The 18070-nt window shown below is 52.0% G+C and overlaps 1 protein-coding gene across 1 annotated transcript; it reads left to right on the top strand.

Moving 5' to 3' along the window:
* The first annotated feature begins 2502 nt into the window (after positions 1 to 2502).
* PAQR8 (progestin and adipoQ receptor family member 8) lies at positions 2503 to 16928 on the top strand. The gene is made up of 2 exons (XM_063423431.1): positions 2503 to 2643; positions 12056 to 16928. The coding sequence occupies exon 2, from the start codon at positions 12100 to 12102 to the stop codon at positions 13156 to 13158; it is 1059 nt and encodes a 352-aa protein (XP_063279501.1). The 5' UTR covers positions 2503 to 2643; positions 12056 to 12099; the 3' UTR covers positions 13159 to 16928.
* Positions 16929 to 18070: the final 1142 nt, after the last annotated feature.

Genomic DNA, 18070 nt, shown 5'->3' with positions numbered 1-18070 from the left:
GATGCACATTTGGGTGGGGAATTAAGGCATTCAGGACATGTTTGAGGGCACAAAGCATGTTTGAATCCTATCAGATGACTGTAGAGGGTAGGGAGAGCCCAGCCTGATACAATCCAGCTTTAACTCTGGGACTAATCTCCTGGGCAAACACAGCCACACCTGGGTTTTGACTTGGAGGGAGCTGGGTGATTCATTTCAGGGTTTAAAATGCCAATGGTAGGGAGTAATAGCGACTGCAGCAAGTTCTGAGATGAACTACAGAGTGAGGCTTGGGACCACTCACCTGAGAGCCAGTGATCAAAGAGATCTCACTGTGCAGCATCCACCAGGCTTGGGGTGCAAACCAGGCTGTCACACCCACCCAGGAGAGCAGTTATCCCACACAGAACTGCCCTTTGCCCTTCCTGTGGCTGCCCTGGGGCATGCCTTGAAGCTAAATTAGGTAAAAACTTTTCACTGGAGTAAAATAGGCTCAGGTGGCCCGGCAGCCTTGCGATGTCCATGTGGCAGCAGGGATGTCACCCCCTCACCATCCCCATCTGCCTGGGTTGTATTTTATGTCCCACCTCCTATGCCCTCTTTCACCCATTCCCTGTGTCCTGTCCCTCCATCCCTTGTCCCCAGTCCCTCTCCAGCTCTCCTGGAGCCCCTTTAGGTACTGGAAGGGGCTCTAGGGTGTCCCTGGAGCCTTCTCCAGGTGAAAAGCCAGCTTCATCCTCAGCTCTCCCAGCCTGGCTCCAAAGCAGAGGGGCTCCAGCCCCTGGACAATCTCCATGGCCTCCTCTGGAATTGCTCCAGCAGCTCCACATCCCTCTGATGTTGGGAGTCCCAGATCTGGAGGCAGCTCTGCAGGTGGGATCTCGCCAGAATGAAGCAGAGGGGCAGAATTCCCTCCCAGTTTAAGGAAAGGATGATGGTGTGGTATTATGGGTCTTTCAGGAGATGTCTTAGAGGGACAGAAAATGAGTGCAAGATGTCACTGAGGGGGTTGGTACCTGCCCGTTGTATCCCATCCACATCACTGAGTGTGATGACAGGGAAAAATTGAGGTTCCTTCCCATCTTCTTCACCCTGGATGTTTTCCCTCCTCGCTTTGGGGGCACTGGCTCTCCTGCATGCTGTGAGATTTGTACTGGGATGTGCCCAACCTTCACCCAGGCTGCAGAGATCTTATCAGAGCCACAGAGTCACATTCCTGGGCTGCCTCTCTGGGGATCCTCTCCCTGCAGAACAAGCAGTCCCTTCTGTTTCCCTCATAAACCAGCAGTTCTGACAGGCTGGAGCAGCAAAACCCGCATGAACCAGCTGAGGCAGAGCCTGGAGCGGGCAAACTCTGCACTTATAAATTAACCTGGGGTCACAGTGACTCTACAGCTGAACCCACCACCGTGGCTTTGGCATCGCTCTGTCCAGGAGGCATCAGCCTCTCCCAGACATTTCCCAGGCACAGTTCAGGAGCCCAGAAGCTGTTCCTGAAAGGCCATTTGGGTGCAAATGCCTGTTTTCTGGAGCCCAAAGATTTTAGTGCTGGCAGTTGGCTCGAGGCCATACTGCCTTTAGCCTGGAAATCCTCGGAAAAATCATCTGCTCGTCCACACTTGCCTGTCCACAGCACCGAAATCAGGGGGTTCCCCCCCGCTCCACGGAAGCCATCTGGTCCAGCCCCCTTGCTCATTTAGGGCCACACAGAGTGGGTTGCCCAGGTCCATGTCCAGATGGATTTTACATATCTCAAAGGATGGAGGTATCTCTTGCTGAACAACCTGCACCAGTTCTTGGCCACCTTCAGTAAAAAAGCATTTCCTGGTGCTCAGAGGAATCTCCTGTGCTTCAGTGGACGTCCATAGCCTCTGGTCCTGTGATTTTTACTTTAAATGTAGAATCTCCATCTGTGAGAGTGATCTCCGGGGCTGAACCCAGTGACCTCCGGAGGTCCCTTCGCATCCCCAACCACCTTGCTGTGACTTGTAAATCCTGAGGGACAGCTGAGGGAGCTGGAGGGCTCTGCCTGGAGAAAAGGAGGTTCAGGGGGGATCCTCTGGCTCAGCACAACTCCCTGACAGGAGGGGACAGCCAGAGTGGGATCGGGCTCTGCTCCCAGGGAACAGGGACAGCACACGGGGACAGAACCTCAAGCTGTGGCCAGAGGAGGTTCAGGTTGGACATGAGGCAGAACTTCTTCATGGAAAGGGCGGTCAGGCATGGGAAGGGGCTGCCCGGGGGTGCATCCCTGGAGGTGTCCAAGGAACTGACGTGGCACCCAGCGCTCTGGGCTGGGGACCGATCACAGGTTGGACTCGATGACCTTGGAGATCTCTCCCAGACTGAACAATTCTTCGATTCTGTGACTTTACACCGCTCTCCCGGATGTGTCACCGAACTCTCTCTGCAGCCACCGCTGGGGTGACGGGATCTGGGTGGTGCAGCGGGTTTAAGCCGCGCTTTGTCCGGCCGGGCTGGGCCGGGCTGGGCTCGGTCCGCGGGGCCAGCCCGGGGCGGGGCGCGCATGCGCGGGGCGGCCGCGGGGGCTCCCGGAGGCGGCGGCCCCGGGACTCGGCAGCGGGACAGGGGCGGAGAGAGCGGAGAGAGCGGGCACCGAGGCGACACCGAGGGGACACCGAGAGCCGACACGGAGTGCGGGAGGTGCGTATAGAGTGCAGGAGATGGAGAGCAGGCACTAGGTGCGGGCACTGAGAGCGGACACTGCGGGCGGGGAGTGCGGGCGATCCCCGCGGTCCCCTCCTCTCCCCCAGGACAGCCCGCCGAGGGTCCCCAGCCAGCTCCCGGTGCGCTCCGGCGGCCCCGCGCGGGTACCGCCGCTCCTGCATCCCCGCCGCGCCGGGAGCATCTTTCCCTGCGGGACAAGCGGGATGCCGGGACGGGTGCGGGCGGTGGTCGGCGGGCGGTGCCTGGTGCTTGCAGACACCGCGGGGATGCGCGATCTTTCCCTCTGTGCCACGCACAGTTGTGGTTCATCAAGCCGGGGTTGGTCCAGCGGTCAGGCGGGTGCTGGGAGAGAGCTTAAGGAGGGGAGGGATGAGCAGGGAGACGCGGATTTTGCCTTAGATCCCCCCGCTACCGGCATCTCAAGGGCTTCCTGAAGGAGAGAGGTGGGCAGTGGTTTTCCTCCGTGTTTGTTTGAAGCGGCTGTGGGCGGATTTTCCTTGAATGACTTTGACACCCGGGGAGCGCTGGAGGCCACGGGAAGGAGATGCATAGTTCAGGAGTGAGCCGGGAGAAGAACCAGCCCCCGGTGTTTGCCTTGGAGCTGCCGCCTGCTCCTTGCGCAGACACGAGCAGGGGCGCGTCTCCAAAGGGTCACCGAAGGGTTGTTCCCTGCTGATCTTCTCCAGGACACTTCGGGGTCATGTCGCCCCTACGTCCCATCTGGATTTTTTCCTGGCTGAAAACACCACAAGCATCTCACTTTTTTGGGGGGAGGGAAGTATTGTGGACAGTCTTAAAGAGTGTTCTGGTTTTGTTCAACACAACTATATAGATGTATAAGTTCAGGTAAACATTTAACAGTTGTTTGGTGTCAAACCAATTCCTCTCTGGCATGAGCAGGGTTGGGTATGGAGCATCCCAGTAGCTGTGCCTAGGTGGCTTTGACTGGGGCACACAGGTTTTTACTGGGATGGAGAAGTGCACTTGTTGTGGGATGCTGTGGATTGTGGCTCCAGAGCTGGGAAATTATTTATGTATTGCTAGCTGGAGGGTTTTTGGGTGAGATGAGGCTTGAAGCAAACTGGTCTAGTGAAAGGTGTCCCTGCCCATGGCAGGGGGGTTGGAACAGGATGAGCTTTAAGGTCCTTTCCAACCCAAAACATTTTAGGATTCTAGGATGGTTTGCTGCAGATTAGGATGAGGAGGAGTGTAATGCTGCCCTAGCAGCAGTAGCTGAAAAAGAGCAAAGTTATGGAAAGGTCATGAAAAAGGATTAATCCATCAGGTCTAAAGTCTGTTTTTGTCCTCTGCCAGGGCAGGGAGGGGACAGGCAGTCATGAATTCTGAATTCTAGCAGCAGACTGTGCTCCTGCCTTGGGGTGCTGTGCTGATGTGTGCTGCAAACAATTCCTAGAAGCCCACTCAAGGCTCATCAGGCCAAACCACACAGTTGCACATTTCCTCCCGTGCAGCTGGGGAAGCAGTGGGTTAACAGCCCTGCACCCCGCAGGATTTTCTGTTTCCTGGGCATTAATTGCTTTTATTTGTTTACGCTGAAGCTGCAGCCGCAGCCAGCGGCCAAGCAGAGGGCTGTGTCCCTGTGGATGCAGGGAGGGATGGCAGGGAGGGATGGCCGTGCCAGCGAGGCTGGGGACAAGGGAGGTGCCACCACCAGGTCACGTGTGTGAGCTTGCAGCTACTTGCACATCTTGAGTCAGGCACCAGTTTAATTTTTTATCTGCCAGTTTATGGGGTGACCCTTGCTCATGGGATCAGTGGCCCTTTCCTCACGTAAACAATTAATCATTAGTAAATTCCAAAAGAATAAATACCCAGGGAGGCTGCTGGAGGCTGCAGCTGTACAGATGCCATACCTTATAAGCTCCATCCTCCTCAGAATCATGGAATGGTTTGGAAGGGACATTAAAGGTGATCCAGTTCCAACTCCCTGTCATGGATAGGGACACCTTCTACTATCCCAGACTGCTCCAAGCCCCATCCAACCTGGCCTTGGACACTTCCAGGTAGTAAGGGGAAGCTTGCTCCCAGCTCCTTCCCACCCTCCAAGCCCCACCAAATCCTTGGGATTGAGTAGGGTTCTAAGCAAGTGAATGCAGCCCAGCCTTAAACCTTTTCATGGAGGGAATCTTCCATCCAGCTCTTCCTTGGAGTTTTGTAGCCTCCAGGAAAGGCATCACTTCTGTCACTGCAAACCTCCCAGGCTGGGAGAGGCTGTGGGGTTAAATGGGACGAGGTCCTGGATGGGGACAAAGACTTTTAGTGCAGGGCAGAGGAGAGCTCCTGGTTCCACAGGGTTGGCACAGGGCTGCTGTCTCTCTCTGGCAGTGCCTCCTCTCTGCCCGCAGCAGCCGCAGGGCTCTCCATGATTTATATACATTTTTTTCGAGTGACCAAAGCCCTAAAATCCTCAGCCTTAAAAAAAACAATGTTTTTGTGCGAGAGGCTTTTGTGGATGACAGCAAAGCTGAGCAGCCTCAGCCCAGAGGTTCTTCTAGGGATAGTTTGAACCCACAAACAGCACACAGCCAGTCTGGTTTGGTCACTCTGCCCACAGGCAGATGGTTCCAGGGTTGTCCCATCAGCAGATGGATCTGAGCAGGGAGGGATTGGCTGGCTGTTTGAGGTCTGTGCTAGCAGGAGTTCCTAGTTCTGGATGTGCACTGAAGGAAGATCAATGCTGAAGGAAATTTAGGAGGTGAAAGTGGGATTGCTGCTGTAACAAATCCAGGCTCCTTTTTCAGTCAGTGCAGGGAGAAAACCCTCACACACTTTGCTGGCACAATTCCAGTTTCAGTCCATCAGTGATCCCTGCATGGCTGAATACAGCGGGCAGGGACTGTTGGGGTGGCAGGACCAAAACCATACCCAGGAGTGTGCTGACATTTCAGCACCTTGATGGTTATAGTTTGGGACTGTGTCCCAGTCTGGTTTGATTCCTGGTGTACTCATCCAGGGATTTCACAGCCACCTGAAATCCAGCCCCAAAGCATCGGGTGCTGTGCTGGTTGTGTGTGGGAAAAGAAAGTGGTGAACTGACCAGGAAAGCACAAACAGCAAAGGATTAGTGAGATCAGGAAGAAAAGCTGCAGAATATTACCTCGCCCTTGAGCAAATTTTGATACAGGGGGAGTGGATTTGCCAGAGGAGGGAATTCTCAGCCAAGGTCTGTGAGCAGAATTAGTGAATATTAACTGGTTCTGCAGGTGGGGGGTTTTTTTGTTTGTTTTCAGGAATTATTGGCTGTGTTATCAGCAGCATCACCAAACTCTAACCCAGTTAGGCATGAGGAAACTGCAGCTGTGCTATCACAGCAAACCAGAACGGTGCCATTCCCTAACATGGTTTGGGAGATAGCACAGTCCAGGAGTTGTTCCTGGCTGACAGTTTGTGTATGGCCACCCATTTGAGGGGTGCAGCAACACAGCAACGGCCAAGCAAGCCCAGCTGATCTCTGAGAACCTGATGTTGTGAAAATCAACCCCCCTCCTTGCACGTGATGCTTGGACTCTCACAATAAAACCACCAGCCTCATGCAGCCTTTGGTTTCCTAACTTTGGGGTTCCATTCCCCTGCTTTACCTTCCCCAAACACCACAGGGCTGCCCCCCTTGTTGGGATGCTTTGCTGCAGGGACGTTGCATTTGCCAGCAGCTTTGTGTTGCTCTGTGCCCTCCGAGCACAGCGTTCCCTGCGCTGGCTCCACTGCTCTCATCCCCTGGCCCCATCCCAAAGCTCAGGCAACGCTGAGCCCATGTCAAGAGGCACTTGCTGCTCAGCACGGCTGAGCTGGCTGCTGGCCCAGCTCCCTTCCAGGCCAGGAATTGCAGGGGAGCTGACACTGCCATGGCTTCCGTGGGGGATCCTGCCACCTCCTGCTGCCTTTCGTGGCTCGTCTCCCAGCATCACGGGACATTCGTTTCCTGAGGGATGAAAGCTCGGACAAACCCTGCTTGGGCTGCACACTCTGTGTGTGTGTCTGTGTGTGTGTATAGAGAAGGGGAGAATTTCAGCCATCTTCTTTTATTTGAAATTTTCCACGAGGTTATTTTGACCTTTTTTCTTAACAGATCAGGTTGTTTGAGGACGTGCCCTTCTGTAAATCACATGGCATCACCTTTTACCTTCCAGAACATCCCAACCTGTGCAGGTCCCTGTTGGAGGAGTAATGGGAATTGGGCTGATGTAGATCTAACAGGGTACCTAAGTGCCTTGAGGGAAATAAAATCTTCTATGCAATGCACTGTCCCAGCACTGCCCAGTGCATTAGGAGCACGATATCTCATTTCCATCAGGCAGATGACGACTGCTATCCCCATTTCACAGATGGGGAAGTGTAAACCCAGTTTACAGAACTCCCAAGCACATGGCCCCTTTCTGGTTGTGGGGATTTCCACTTCTTTGATGCTGGAGTGTAGATAAGTCCTTTGCACTCTGCTGCCTTGCCCTCGCAGGGCTGGTCCCTGGCACAAACCATGGAAACACAGAGTGGTTTGGGTTGGGAGGGAGATTAAAGCTTATCCAGTTCAACCCCCCTGCCATGATGGGGACATGGCCAGGGACACTTTCCCCTGTCCCAGGTTGCTCCAAGCCCCATCCAGCCTGGCCTTGGACAATTCCAAGGCAGCCACAGCTTCTCTGGGCAACCTGTGCTGGTTGTAAATCCCATGTAAATCCCAGTAACTCCTTGCAGAAGGCATCTGAGCTCTGGGTTTTCCTGCTGCAGCCTGGAGGGAATTTTGGCACCTAAATCTGTGTGAGGAGAAGGAAGCAGGTAATACCAAGACTGCACAGGACTGCTGCTTGAGCCAGTCCATGGTCTCTTATTTTCTCAGCTCTGGAGGGGCCTTTCCAAAACACGGGGTAGAATCAGATGGAGGAGCTGGCACTGTGCTCCCAGGATGGTCTTCCAAAGTTTTTTCCAGCCCTTCAGAATGGTTTAATTACAGGAGGAGATGTTTGTGCTCAGAGAGAAGCAGCCTTCAGACAGCAGGGTTTGGGATGGGGCTTAGCGAGTGCATCTGAGCTGGGTGCAGCCCTGGTGCAGCCTCTCCCAGAGCTGCCATCCTGGTGCAGTAGGAGCTGTGACACCAAAGTTAACCACGTGTAGGAATGGGTCACAATAAAACCCCAAGCTTTAAAATGACCTAGAGTCCCCCAGGGACTTTTGCTCAACTGCCAGAAGAGAGAAATTCAGGCATTAATCACCTGCAGCTCTCCAAACCAGTCTGTGGGCCACTGCTGTTATTTTCATGCTGTCCACAACCACTTCTTTTTATTCCCCCCTGTTTTAAATGCCATGCATTTATTAAAGACTTCCCCAAAGCTGAGTACCCCTGGTCCTCCCTGCTTTGTTTACCAGGAATTACTGCCTTTTTGGAAGCCTGTGTAAACCTCTGATGCCTGAATACCAGTCTGCAAGCAAATGTATCACACTGGTCTAACCTCAATCCTAGACAGTGAACTCAGGGGCCAGACCGGTGGGAAAATCGACCGTACTCTGTAGGAAATTTTCTCATTCAAACCCTTCCATCAGACTGTGACCAAAAAGCAAAAGAGCTGGGAAAAAGCTCGGGTTTCCAATTACCCTCTTCAAAAGGGAGACAAAAATTGGAACAGGATCGTTCTCCTCCTGTGCCGGGAGTTTTTATTGTGGATGTAATGATCCAGCCTGGCCATCATCCACGCCCTCCTTCTCGCCTTGCAGCTCCCTCCCTGAACAAACGATACTTGGTTGCTGTTAATTGGAAGCAGCCAAAATAACTGAATCCCCCGGAGATGGGGGTGAGGACGGAATCTCAACGAGACACCCCGCAGATGAATGTGGCTTTCAGCTGCTCCTACGCCCCCGTGAAGGGAAAAGAATAGGGGCTCTGTGAAACAGCCAGTGCTGACCTTGGGTTTCTGGGTTGGTGTTTTTTTTTGTTGTTTTTGTTGTGTTGTTTTTTTTTTCTCTCTCTTTCTCTCTCTTTTCCAACGTTAATTGCTCGTCACTTTGTCCCATCACATGGTCGCTGGAAACTGCCAACTTTTTCTCACTCGCTCATATCACAAGGTTTGAAATAAGCAGGCTACCAGGTTCCTGATTTAGCGCTGTTCAGTCCAGTGTCAGATGTGTTTCTTGTGATTTCGGACTATTAATTTGAAAATCTCTGCCCCTCACAGCCTGTTTAAAACGGGCATTTTCCAGCTCTGAAAGCCTGCTTGGAATAATCCGTGCTGTCAGGGAGATGAGCAGTGCCCAGGCTCTCTCATGCACTGTGCTCTGGGGATGGGAGAGAGTGTGGCAAAATCCTGGCACGAGCACGAGCGGTGCAAGCTGGAGCCAGGCTGTGCCTGGGACAGAAGCTGCCTGTCTCTCTCACACCCTCGTCAGCATGCAAAGCAGGCAGGCCATGGACTGCATTCCCATGCATTCCTATTCCCAGGCTCAGTTGCCACCCTGCCATGTGTTGCCTTTGCTCTTTATGTGCAGTTTTCTGCAGGTTTTCCTGCAGGAGATGAGCACTGGCTCTGCTCTCTTGGAGCTGGTCTCTTGGACAGCGCTGTGCCCTCTTGGACCTGGTTTTCAGTTCCTGTTGTGCAGGGGTTCACTCTGGCATTACTGGTTCACTCTGTGTTCTCCAAGATGTAAGGAACTTCAGCACGTCCTTTCTTCTTCTGCCTCACCATAATGATCATTGAATCATAGAATCCCAGAATGGTCTGCATTGGAAAGATCATTTTGTTCCAACTCCTCTGCCATGGGCAGGAAAATATTCTTCCCTGTGAGAGTGGGGAGGCCATGACACAGGCTGCCCAGAGAAACTGTGGTTGCTCCATCCCTGGAAGTGTCCAAGGTTGGACGAGGCTTGGAGCAACCTGGGATAGTGGAAGGTGTCCTTGCCCATGGCAGGAGGTTGGAATGAGATGATCTTTAACATCCCATCCATGCCAAACCACTCCACAATTCCTTGATTTATGAATGATCTCTGTTAGCTACTAGAAGCCAGAATAGACTGGCTGTACATTGGAACAGGGCAGAGCGAGTTGCCTCCTGTTCACACTGTGCCCTCACAGAGGTGCCCCAAAGTGAAAATTTGCCCTGCCTCCCTAAATTTTGGCACATAACTCCATAGGGATACACAACCTGCTGAATGAACTGTCTGTCCCATCATAGATCAGGACCCTGCAGACCCTTAGGAGAGAAACAAAGTCTTTGAGTGTGCACAACATTAACTCCCCAGCAAGTGTGCTCTCTTCAGCATTACACATCTGTGAAACTAAAATGGCATTTCCAGGGACCATTTTGCCTTTTGTGGCTAAGGCAGCTCCACCAAACACAGCAGACAAAGTCCCCTGTGGCAAACAGGGAAAAAACCTCCAGCCTTGAGAGGTGCTAAGGGAGAAAGCCTAGGCAGTGTAGGGCAGAAAGAATTTTCTGGAAAATGAAACCTAATTATGACAGCTCCCCTCTGCTAGAACACAGAGGCAACATGAAAATATTTTGTCTCTTATCAGATGCTTTGGTTTCTACAGGAAGTGAGACTTGTTACCTAGTTGAAAGTCTGCTCTGGCTGTGCTCTTTGTGCTGTCTCACCCTGGGACTGCCAGGTCCCCGCTCCCAGCTTTCAGGAACTCTCTCATGGTGTTTAACACTGTCCTGTCCTCTGTATCACAGCCTAGCAGGGGTCTCCCATCACAGAATCACAGACTGGTTTGGCTTGGAAGGGATCCTAGAGCTCCTCTAGTTCCAGCTCCCTGGCATGGTCAGAGACCTCTTCACTAGACCAGGTGCCCACACAAACTATTGGTGTCTCACCTCTGGTATCTTATGTAACAGGAGAAAATTGGCTGTTTTCCACAGTCAGGCAAAATACTTACTTGTGTTTCCTGGGTTTTTTGCTACCTCCATCCACTGCAGCTCCAGCTGTGTGCATATAAGCTTAGGAGACAGATTCTGCTCCTGCAAACCTGTGTGTGTTTGTTTCACAGGAGTAACCACAGCCCTGCACAGTCTAGTGGGGCCCCATCAGCACCAATTTCAGTTTAACATGGGCATTTTGATGAATTCCCCTCTGTTTTGTATGACACAAACACCAGCAGGGAAGCGAGGTATCTAGGTTATTGGGAAACAGCAGCTATTGGGAATTAATTCAATGCCAGGAGTTGTTCTCCACACATTAGGATCCTGCTGTGCCCTGAATCTGAATCTTGCCAGCCAGAGCTTAGCAAGTCTGGAGGTTACCAAGGAGCAGAGCAGGGAGAGGAGTGCCCAGAACTGGGTTTGGTTGCTCTGAGCATCCAAGGACTTCTCTGGCAGTCCCTCAGCGTTGGCTCCCTGAATGCTCCCAAAGCTCTGATGCTGTACCCAAACTGCAGCCAGCTTCAATGTGAGCCTCTCATTTCTTCAGTCCCTTTCAGTCCTGGTGCTTCTTCCTTGTGGAGGGATGAAGGTTGCAGGTTTGGGACTGTGGATTTCTCCACCTCTCCCTCTGCCATACTCACTATAGTAATGCATAGGCAAGCTGTGTGACAGGGAAGCTTGAGTTTCTTTGCAGCCTCCATGATTTGGTTGTCCCTGAGATGAGTAATTTACATCCCCATTTTGTCCCTGAGCATTTTGTTCTGGGCTAAGGGGTGAAAAATCACCTTAGTAAATCATCAGATGCTTTCTTGCCAACTAACTGCTTCCTGCAGCCCCTTTTTGGCAGCTCGTAGCTCCTGAACATGCTCCAAGCTGAGTGCCTGAGGAAGTGGGGAGGAAGGGCAGGCTTGTGACATTGCTGTGCCCATCTGATGCAGGCAGACCTGCAGGGACAGGGCTCTGCCATCCTCCTCTGTGCTGAATTTAGGTCAGGGCACAGATACCCCTGGGAATCTGGTACTTCTCCCTCAGACCCTTCTCTAACTCCTCAGGAGATCTGGTACCCCTAAACTTGACAATATTTGTAGAATCATGGAATGGTTTGGGTTAGAAGAGACCTGAAAGACCATGTTGACCCAACACCCTGCCAAGGGCAAGGACACCTTCCTCTATCCCAGGTTGCTCCAAGCCCCATCCAGCCTTGGAAACTTCCAGGGATTCAGGGGCAGCCACAGCTTCTCTGGGCACCCTGTGCCAGGGACTTGCCACCCTCACAGGGAAGAATCCTTCCCAATATCCCATCTATCCCTGCCCTCTGGCAGTGGGAAACCATTGCCCCTTGTCCTGTCCTTCCAGGCCCTTGCCCAAAGTCCCTCTCCAGCTCTCCTGGAGCCCCTTTAGGCACTGGAAGGTGCTCTAAGGGCCAGCATCTCAATGTACCATGGTTAATCCCACCGGGAATGGCAGCATGCTCTTCTCCCCGGTGCACCACCATTAACATTTCCTCTTTCTCCCATCCCCGCAGGGCAGGAAGACGACGTTCCCTGGTGCGGGGCTGAAGGCAGCGGGATGACAGCCATCCTGGAGCGGCTCAGCACGCTGTCCCTCAGCGGGCAGCACCTCAGCCGGCTGCCCCGGCTGCTGGAGGACGGCTTCCCCAAGATGCCGGGCACGGTGAAGGAGTGCGAGGTGCCGCAGCTCTTCCGCGAGCCCTACATCCACAGCGGCTACCGCCCCACTGGCCAGGACTGGCGCTACTACTTCCTCAGCCTCTTCCAGAAGCACAACGAGGTGGTCAACGTGTGGACTCATCTCCTGGCGGCGCTGGCCGTGCTGCTGAGGTTCAAGACGTTTGTGGAGGCTGAGCAGTTGCCCGTGGATGCGTGGTCCTTGCCCTTGCTCATCTTTGTCCTCTCCTCTGTCACCTACCTGACCTGCAGCCTCTTGGCCCACCTGCTGCAGTCCAAGTCGGAGCTGTACCACTACACCTTCTACTTCGTGGACTATGTTGGAGTCAGCATCTACCAGTATGGCAGCGCCCTGGCTCATTTCTACTACAGCTCTGACCAAGCCTGGTACGACAAGTTCTGGCTTTTCTTCCTGCCAGCAGCAGCTTTCTGTGGCTGGTTGTCCTGTGCCGGCTGCTGCTACGCCAAATACCGGTACCGACGGCCTTACCCCATCATGAGGAAGATGTGCCAGGTGATCCCAGCAGGGCTGGCTTTCATCCTGGACATCAGTCCCGTGGCTCACCGGGTGGTGGTGTGTCACCTGGGGGGCTGTGAGGAGGATGCTGCTTGGTACCACACGTACCAGATACTGTTTTTCCTTATCAGTGCTTATTTCTTTTCCTGCCCTGTCCCTGAGAAATACTTCCCTGGCTCCTGTGATATTGTTGGCCATGCCCACCAGATCTTCCACACCTTCCTGGCCATCTGCACACTGTCTCAGCTGGAGGCCATTCTTTTGGATTACAAGAACAGGCAGGAGATTTTCCTGAAGAGACACGGGCCTTTCACCGTTTATCTCTCCTGTATCTCATTTTTTGGCTTGGTGGCCTGTAGTGCCATCACAGCTTACATCCTGCGACGCAGGATCAAGGCCAGCCTGGCTAAAAAGGACTCCTGAGAGTTATGGACATGACAGGCGTGACATCACCAGAGAAAATCAAGGGGGCATAACATACTAGAGACATGACTGTCTTATTTGCCTAACACGCCGTGACTAACCAGGACCCTGGATTCAGATGGAGGGCTGGACACTTCATGCTGGATGCATTTTCACAGCAGGGATTGCCATTTGCCATCCAGGGGGGGACATGGAGTGTTTTAAGCCAGAACAAGTCATTGAACCAAGGACGCTGGAATAGGCAGAGGTTCCTTGTTCATCCTGGTTGAGCTGTGGGTGAGACCTTGCTGAAGGTCAGGGAGGGCAGCCTGGAGGCTGTGGGACTGTAGAAGGTGTGCCAGGGTTCACAACACCATAAGGACCACAGCTGGATGTGATGACCTCTCTGAGTTTGCCATATCTGTGTGAGAACTGTTCCTGTCAAAGGCAGTAGGAAGGTTTTGGGAAGTCTGTGTTTCTAGGGTTTGGGTGTGAGGGCACATGTGGCACAGTGGCTGTTGGGATTCTTTTCCTGTTCCAGCCAGGTTCTCTCTGTGCTCCCCTTGTCAAGTGTGTCAATGCCAGGTCACTTAGATGGCTTTGGGAAAACAGCTTTGGAGATCCAGACTTGACCTGGGGTCCTCTGGGACAAACTGGGTCTGTGTCATCTGTCTAGGGAGCCTCACCGACCTCTAGCAATGTCCATGAAATGTGGAATAACTTGGATATTATCTGTTTGATACAGGAAAGGCTCTGCTCCTCCAACAGCACTACTGTGGTCACGGCCAAAAGGGTGTGAAGGAGAAGGAGTCTTTATTCTCCTCTTAATGGTGCTTTGTGTCCTTGGTGAGCATTGTGGGAAAGCTGACCTTGAAGCTGCAGGGCTGCTGTTCTATGACCAGTCGGGCTGTGACTCTGGCATGTTTTTACCAGTATGAGATGAAGGTGAAACAGCAAAAGGCAGGAGCAGGGTGACAACGTTAGGGTCCGGCACAACCTCAGGATGGGTTTGTCCTTTGGACTTGGAGATTCCTGTGTGGAGTAGCAAAGACAGTGGCCAGGGTCCACTTAATGTCCATGTGTCACTCCTGTCCAAGGTAACAAAGGCTGGATTACTGTGTCCCCCACTAGAAGAATTTATTCTATGCTTGCCTTGGGGGAATATTGAACATGGAGCCACCAAGGAGGCTTAAATACTTGCTGAAACCAAGGAACCCATGGGATATATGCCAGCCATGGATTTGTCTCACTGAACCCAAGGGCAGGCAAATGAATTGTGATTGCTGGTTCTGAGCAGGCAGAGTGTAGGGTTGGGGATATGGTTGATGAGGACAAGCACTGATTTCTACACTTCATCTGTGTTTTGGCACTTGAGGGGTGTGTGTGTTCATGTTCCATGCATGTGCATGGGATTTGTTATCCAGAAAGGCTTTGCCTTGGGATTTTATATCTGCAGAGCCTCCTAGTTTGGTTAAGATTAACCTGAAGGAAACAGTGCTGTCCTGCTGGAGGAGCAAGGTGGGCCAGACAAGAGATTTGTTAATAGGTGATGGAAAACAGACCTGCAGATGGGTACTTTGCTGGTCCTGTGTTTAGTAGGTAAATTGGAACTCATGGCCCTATAGAAAATTAAATACAAAGGGATATGTAAATTAAATACAAAGGGAGAGGGAAGTAAGTTTGGAGTATAGGGGAAGAAATCATAGGAAAGCCTTCAGGAGGTCATCAAGTCCACCCTTTCTCATCAGTCCTGGCCTCAGCTTAGAAATTAATTACTTAATTTCATAGGGTGTTTTTGATGGTACAGATGGTACAGCCATGCTGGCCTAGCAGAAAATCTGCCTCAGGGGAGATGCCAAGCAGGAGCGGTCCCACTTGCACCTCACTGAACCTCTTCCCATGCACAGAAGCTCATCTCACCACAGGGCGAGCCAGTGCCGGGAGAGGGACCATCGGGAAACCAATCCTACTGAAAAAATGTCAGTAATTTTCAGCTGGTTTAACTCAGAGCCAGCTCACTTGGACAATGCAGCTGCTGGCAGGGAAGGGCTGGAGTGGAGGCCAGCAGCAGTTCCTCCTTACATGGCAGCTGGCTGCTCAACTCGTTCAGCTGTACTGATGGACTGCTCTTTCCATGGCCTCTGGCTTTGTTTGTGTGTCTCCTCCCAGTTTGAGAAAAGGCTTCCAGTGGGAGCAGCTTTTTCTCACAGCCTAATTTACCTCGGTTTTGTGGTAGGTAAGGCAGAACAAGGCACTGGGTGTGGAGCTGGCTGGATGGTAGCAGTGGGTTCCTGTGTGGGAACAGAGGTAAATCAGGCTGCTCCAGAGCTCATTCCTGGGGTAAAATGGAGAAGGATTTGGCATGGCTGATAATAGCAAACCTGCTCTGCTGCTACCTGGAGTTATACTGGTACCAAAGGAAGGGAGCACCCAGGTGTTCCCTTCTCTGAGGGTTTGAAAACAGATGACATGCCCTGCCCTTGTCAAAGGAGGGTGAGTACAGTATTTCTGTCTTGTTCAGGGACAGGGAGAGGAGCCCAAGTGGCTCCTCCAAGGTAGTTTTGATCATATCTTCTCCCCCCTGGCTGAATAGAAGTGACAGCAGAAGTGACACTTCTCTGGAGCAGTGGTGTGACAGTGGAGGTGTTTTTGCACCCTCCCATGTGTTCCCCACAGGTGAAGCCGCTCCCATCTCCGCGTGGCCCTGCACTCCCACCTGGAGCCGACCTCCTGGTTACGATGATGGGTGGAGTGAGCGGGGATCTACATACGGATTGTGCTGCTGTGAGGATGCGCCCTTGTGTCACAAGGGGCTTACCAACACTGGAGCTTCCTTCATCCCTGTCTCCATCCTCCTCCTCTTCCTCCAACCAGCTCCTTTCTTTCCTTCATCCCCAGACTTCATCCTTGTGCTTTATGCACCTGGCTGCCTTCCTGGGCAGACTCCACATGCTGCAGTCTGCTGGAACTCAGCTGAGAAGTGGCTGTGGAAGCTTTGCCAGTGATCCAGAAGACACCAGAGCTGGATCTGGAAAAAGCCAAAGTGCTGCTGTGATAAATGCTCAGCTTGTCTGAGCCCCCCAGGACCTTGTCCTTGGGCTCACTGCTTGGAGCAGGTCTCCTCCATCCCGATGTTCCTACAGAGGCATGCCTGGGAAGAATGTCCCAGTGGCCAGGCTTGGTGAAGAGCTGGCTGCCAAAGGCTGAGCACACCTGAGATCCTAAAGGGACCAAGGTCGCAGTCCTCTCCCTCAGAAATCTCTGGTCCTGAGGCAGGATTCCTGCAGATCTTCAAAACAGGACAGCTCCTGAGAATTCATCCCAATGTGCCTTGTGCTATTCCTTTTGGGGATTAATCCTGAAGGAACCCGAGGATCAGGGGCAGCCTCTGCTGTCGGCTGGTCCGTGGTTGCTCTTAACAGCCAATTCCCACTGACAGGATTTGCTCAGTGTGAGGAACAGGAGAGGAGGATGGAGACAGGTGCCTTCAATTTGTATTTATGCCTAATTTGTGTAACGAGGCAAGGACGGGTTCCTCATGTGCCTTGCGATTTACATCTTTTACTGACAAGATTATTTTTAAGCACTGTTTGTTACTAAATGGAAGTACAAAAGAGTTTGTATTTTTTTCCTTTGGGAAACAGGGAAGGATATGAGTGTTCCTTATTAACCATCCCCTTCCCAGCTCCCACCTGCTGACTTTGTATTGTTGAAAACATTGACAATATTTTAAGCTTTGTACTGTACTGATCTTTATTTAAAAACTTTAGTGGAAAAAAAAATCTGTGAAAGCAAAACAATTGGTGTGGTGTGAAATCCCAAATGCACAACTACAGAAGGTTATGAGTCACCTATTAGAAAGAAAAAGGGATAATAATTACAGAGAGGATATATTAGAGTAATAATAATTACCATCATGAACAAAAGGGTGTGGTTTTATCTGTGCATCTCAAAGCACTTTCAAGGTTTCACGATACCTATTGGATTTCATTCCCTTTCCACAAGGGAAGTGCAGAACAGCTGCCTTGACACTGCTTAGAGAAATTTTAGTTCATCAGCCACAATCACAGAAGGGCTGAGTTTGGAAAAGATCTCTGGGGGCCACTTGGTCCAACCCTCAGCTCAAGCAGAGCCACCCAGAGCTGGTTGCCCAGATCCATGTCCAGATGGATTTTGAGTAACTCCAGAGATGGAGACTGTGAGATCCTCTCTGGGCAACCCATGCCAGTGCTTGGCCACCCTCACAGTAAAAAAACATTTCCTGATGTTCAGAGGAACCTCCAGTGTGTGCCCATGGCCTCTGGTCCTGGCCCCTGGACCCAGGAGGACACAGAGCCTCGCCCTCTCCAATTTGCACCCTCCCTTCAGGGATTTATATACATCTGTAATATCCTTTAAATATTCCCTGACCCGATCCTCTTCCAGCAGGGTACATATTCCATGCTCCAGCCCTCCCCCCTGGTCTCAGGGACCAGGGATTCCTAAAGGCTGATCTTGCTGGTAACGACTGAGGTGAAGAAGGCTTTACCATGTTCATTGTAGCCAGCTCCCACATCTTACTGAGCAATGGGCCCACATTTTCCCTACTCTCCCTTTTGTCACTCTACAGAAACCTTTCTGGTTGTCTTTGACATTCCTGAACAGATTCCAGTCAGACTTTGCCTCTCCTCATCCCCACACACTCAGATAATGTCTCTGTATGCATTTCTATCCGTGTCCTTGCTTTCACCTTCTCTCTGCTGCTTCTGTGTTTGAGTTTTTCCAGGAGTTCCCTGTTTATCCATGCGGGCCTGCTGGTATTTTTGCCCGGCTTCCTGTTCATCGGAATGGACTGTTCTTGAGCTTGGAGATGACTCTTCTCAGGCCTCCTTATCCCAGGGCACTCTACCAAGGAGGCAGAGGCCTTTGAAGAGGCCGAAGTCTGAACTCTAGT

The sequence above is a fragment of the Prinia subflava genome, chromosome 2 (assembly GCF_021018805.1).
Source record: "Prinia subflava isolate CZ2003 ecotype Zambia chromosome 2, Cam_Psub_1.2, whole genome shotgun sequence".
NCBI lineage: Eukaryota > Metazoa > Chordata > Aves > Passeriformes > Cisticolidae > Prinia > Prinia subflava.
Note: the sequence above shows the minus strand (reverse complement) of the source record. Positions and strands in the feature narration are given on the sequence as shown.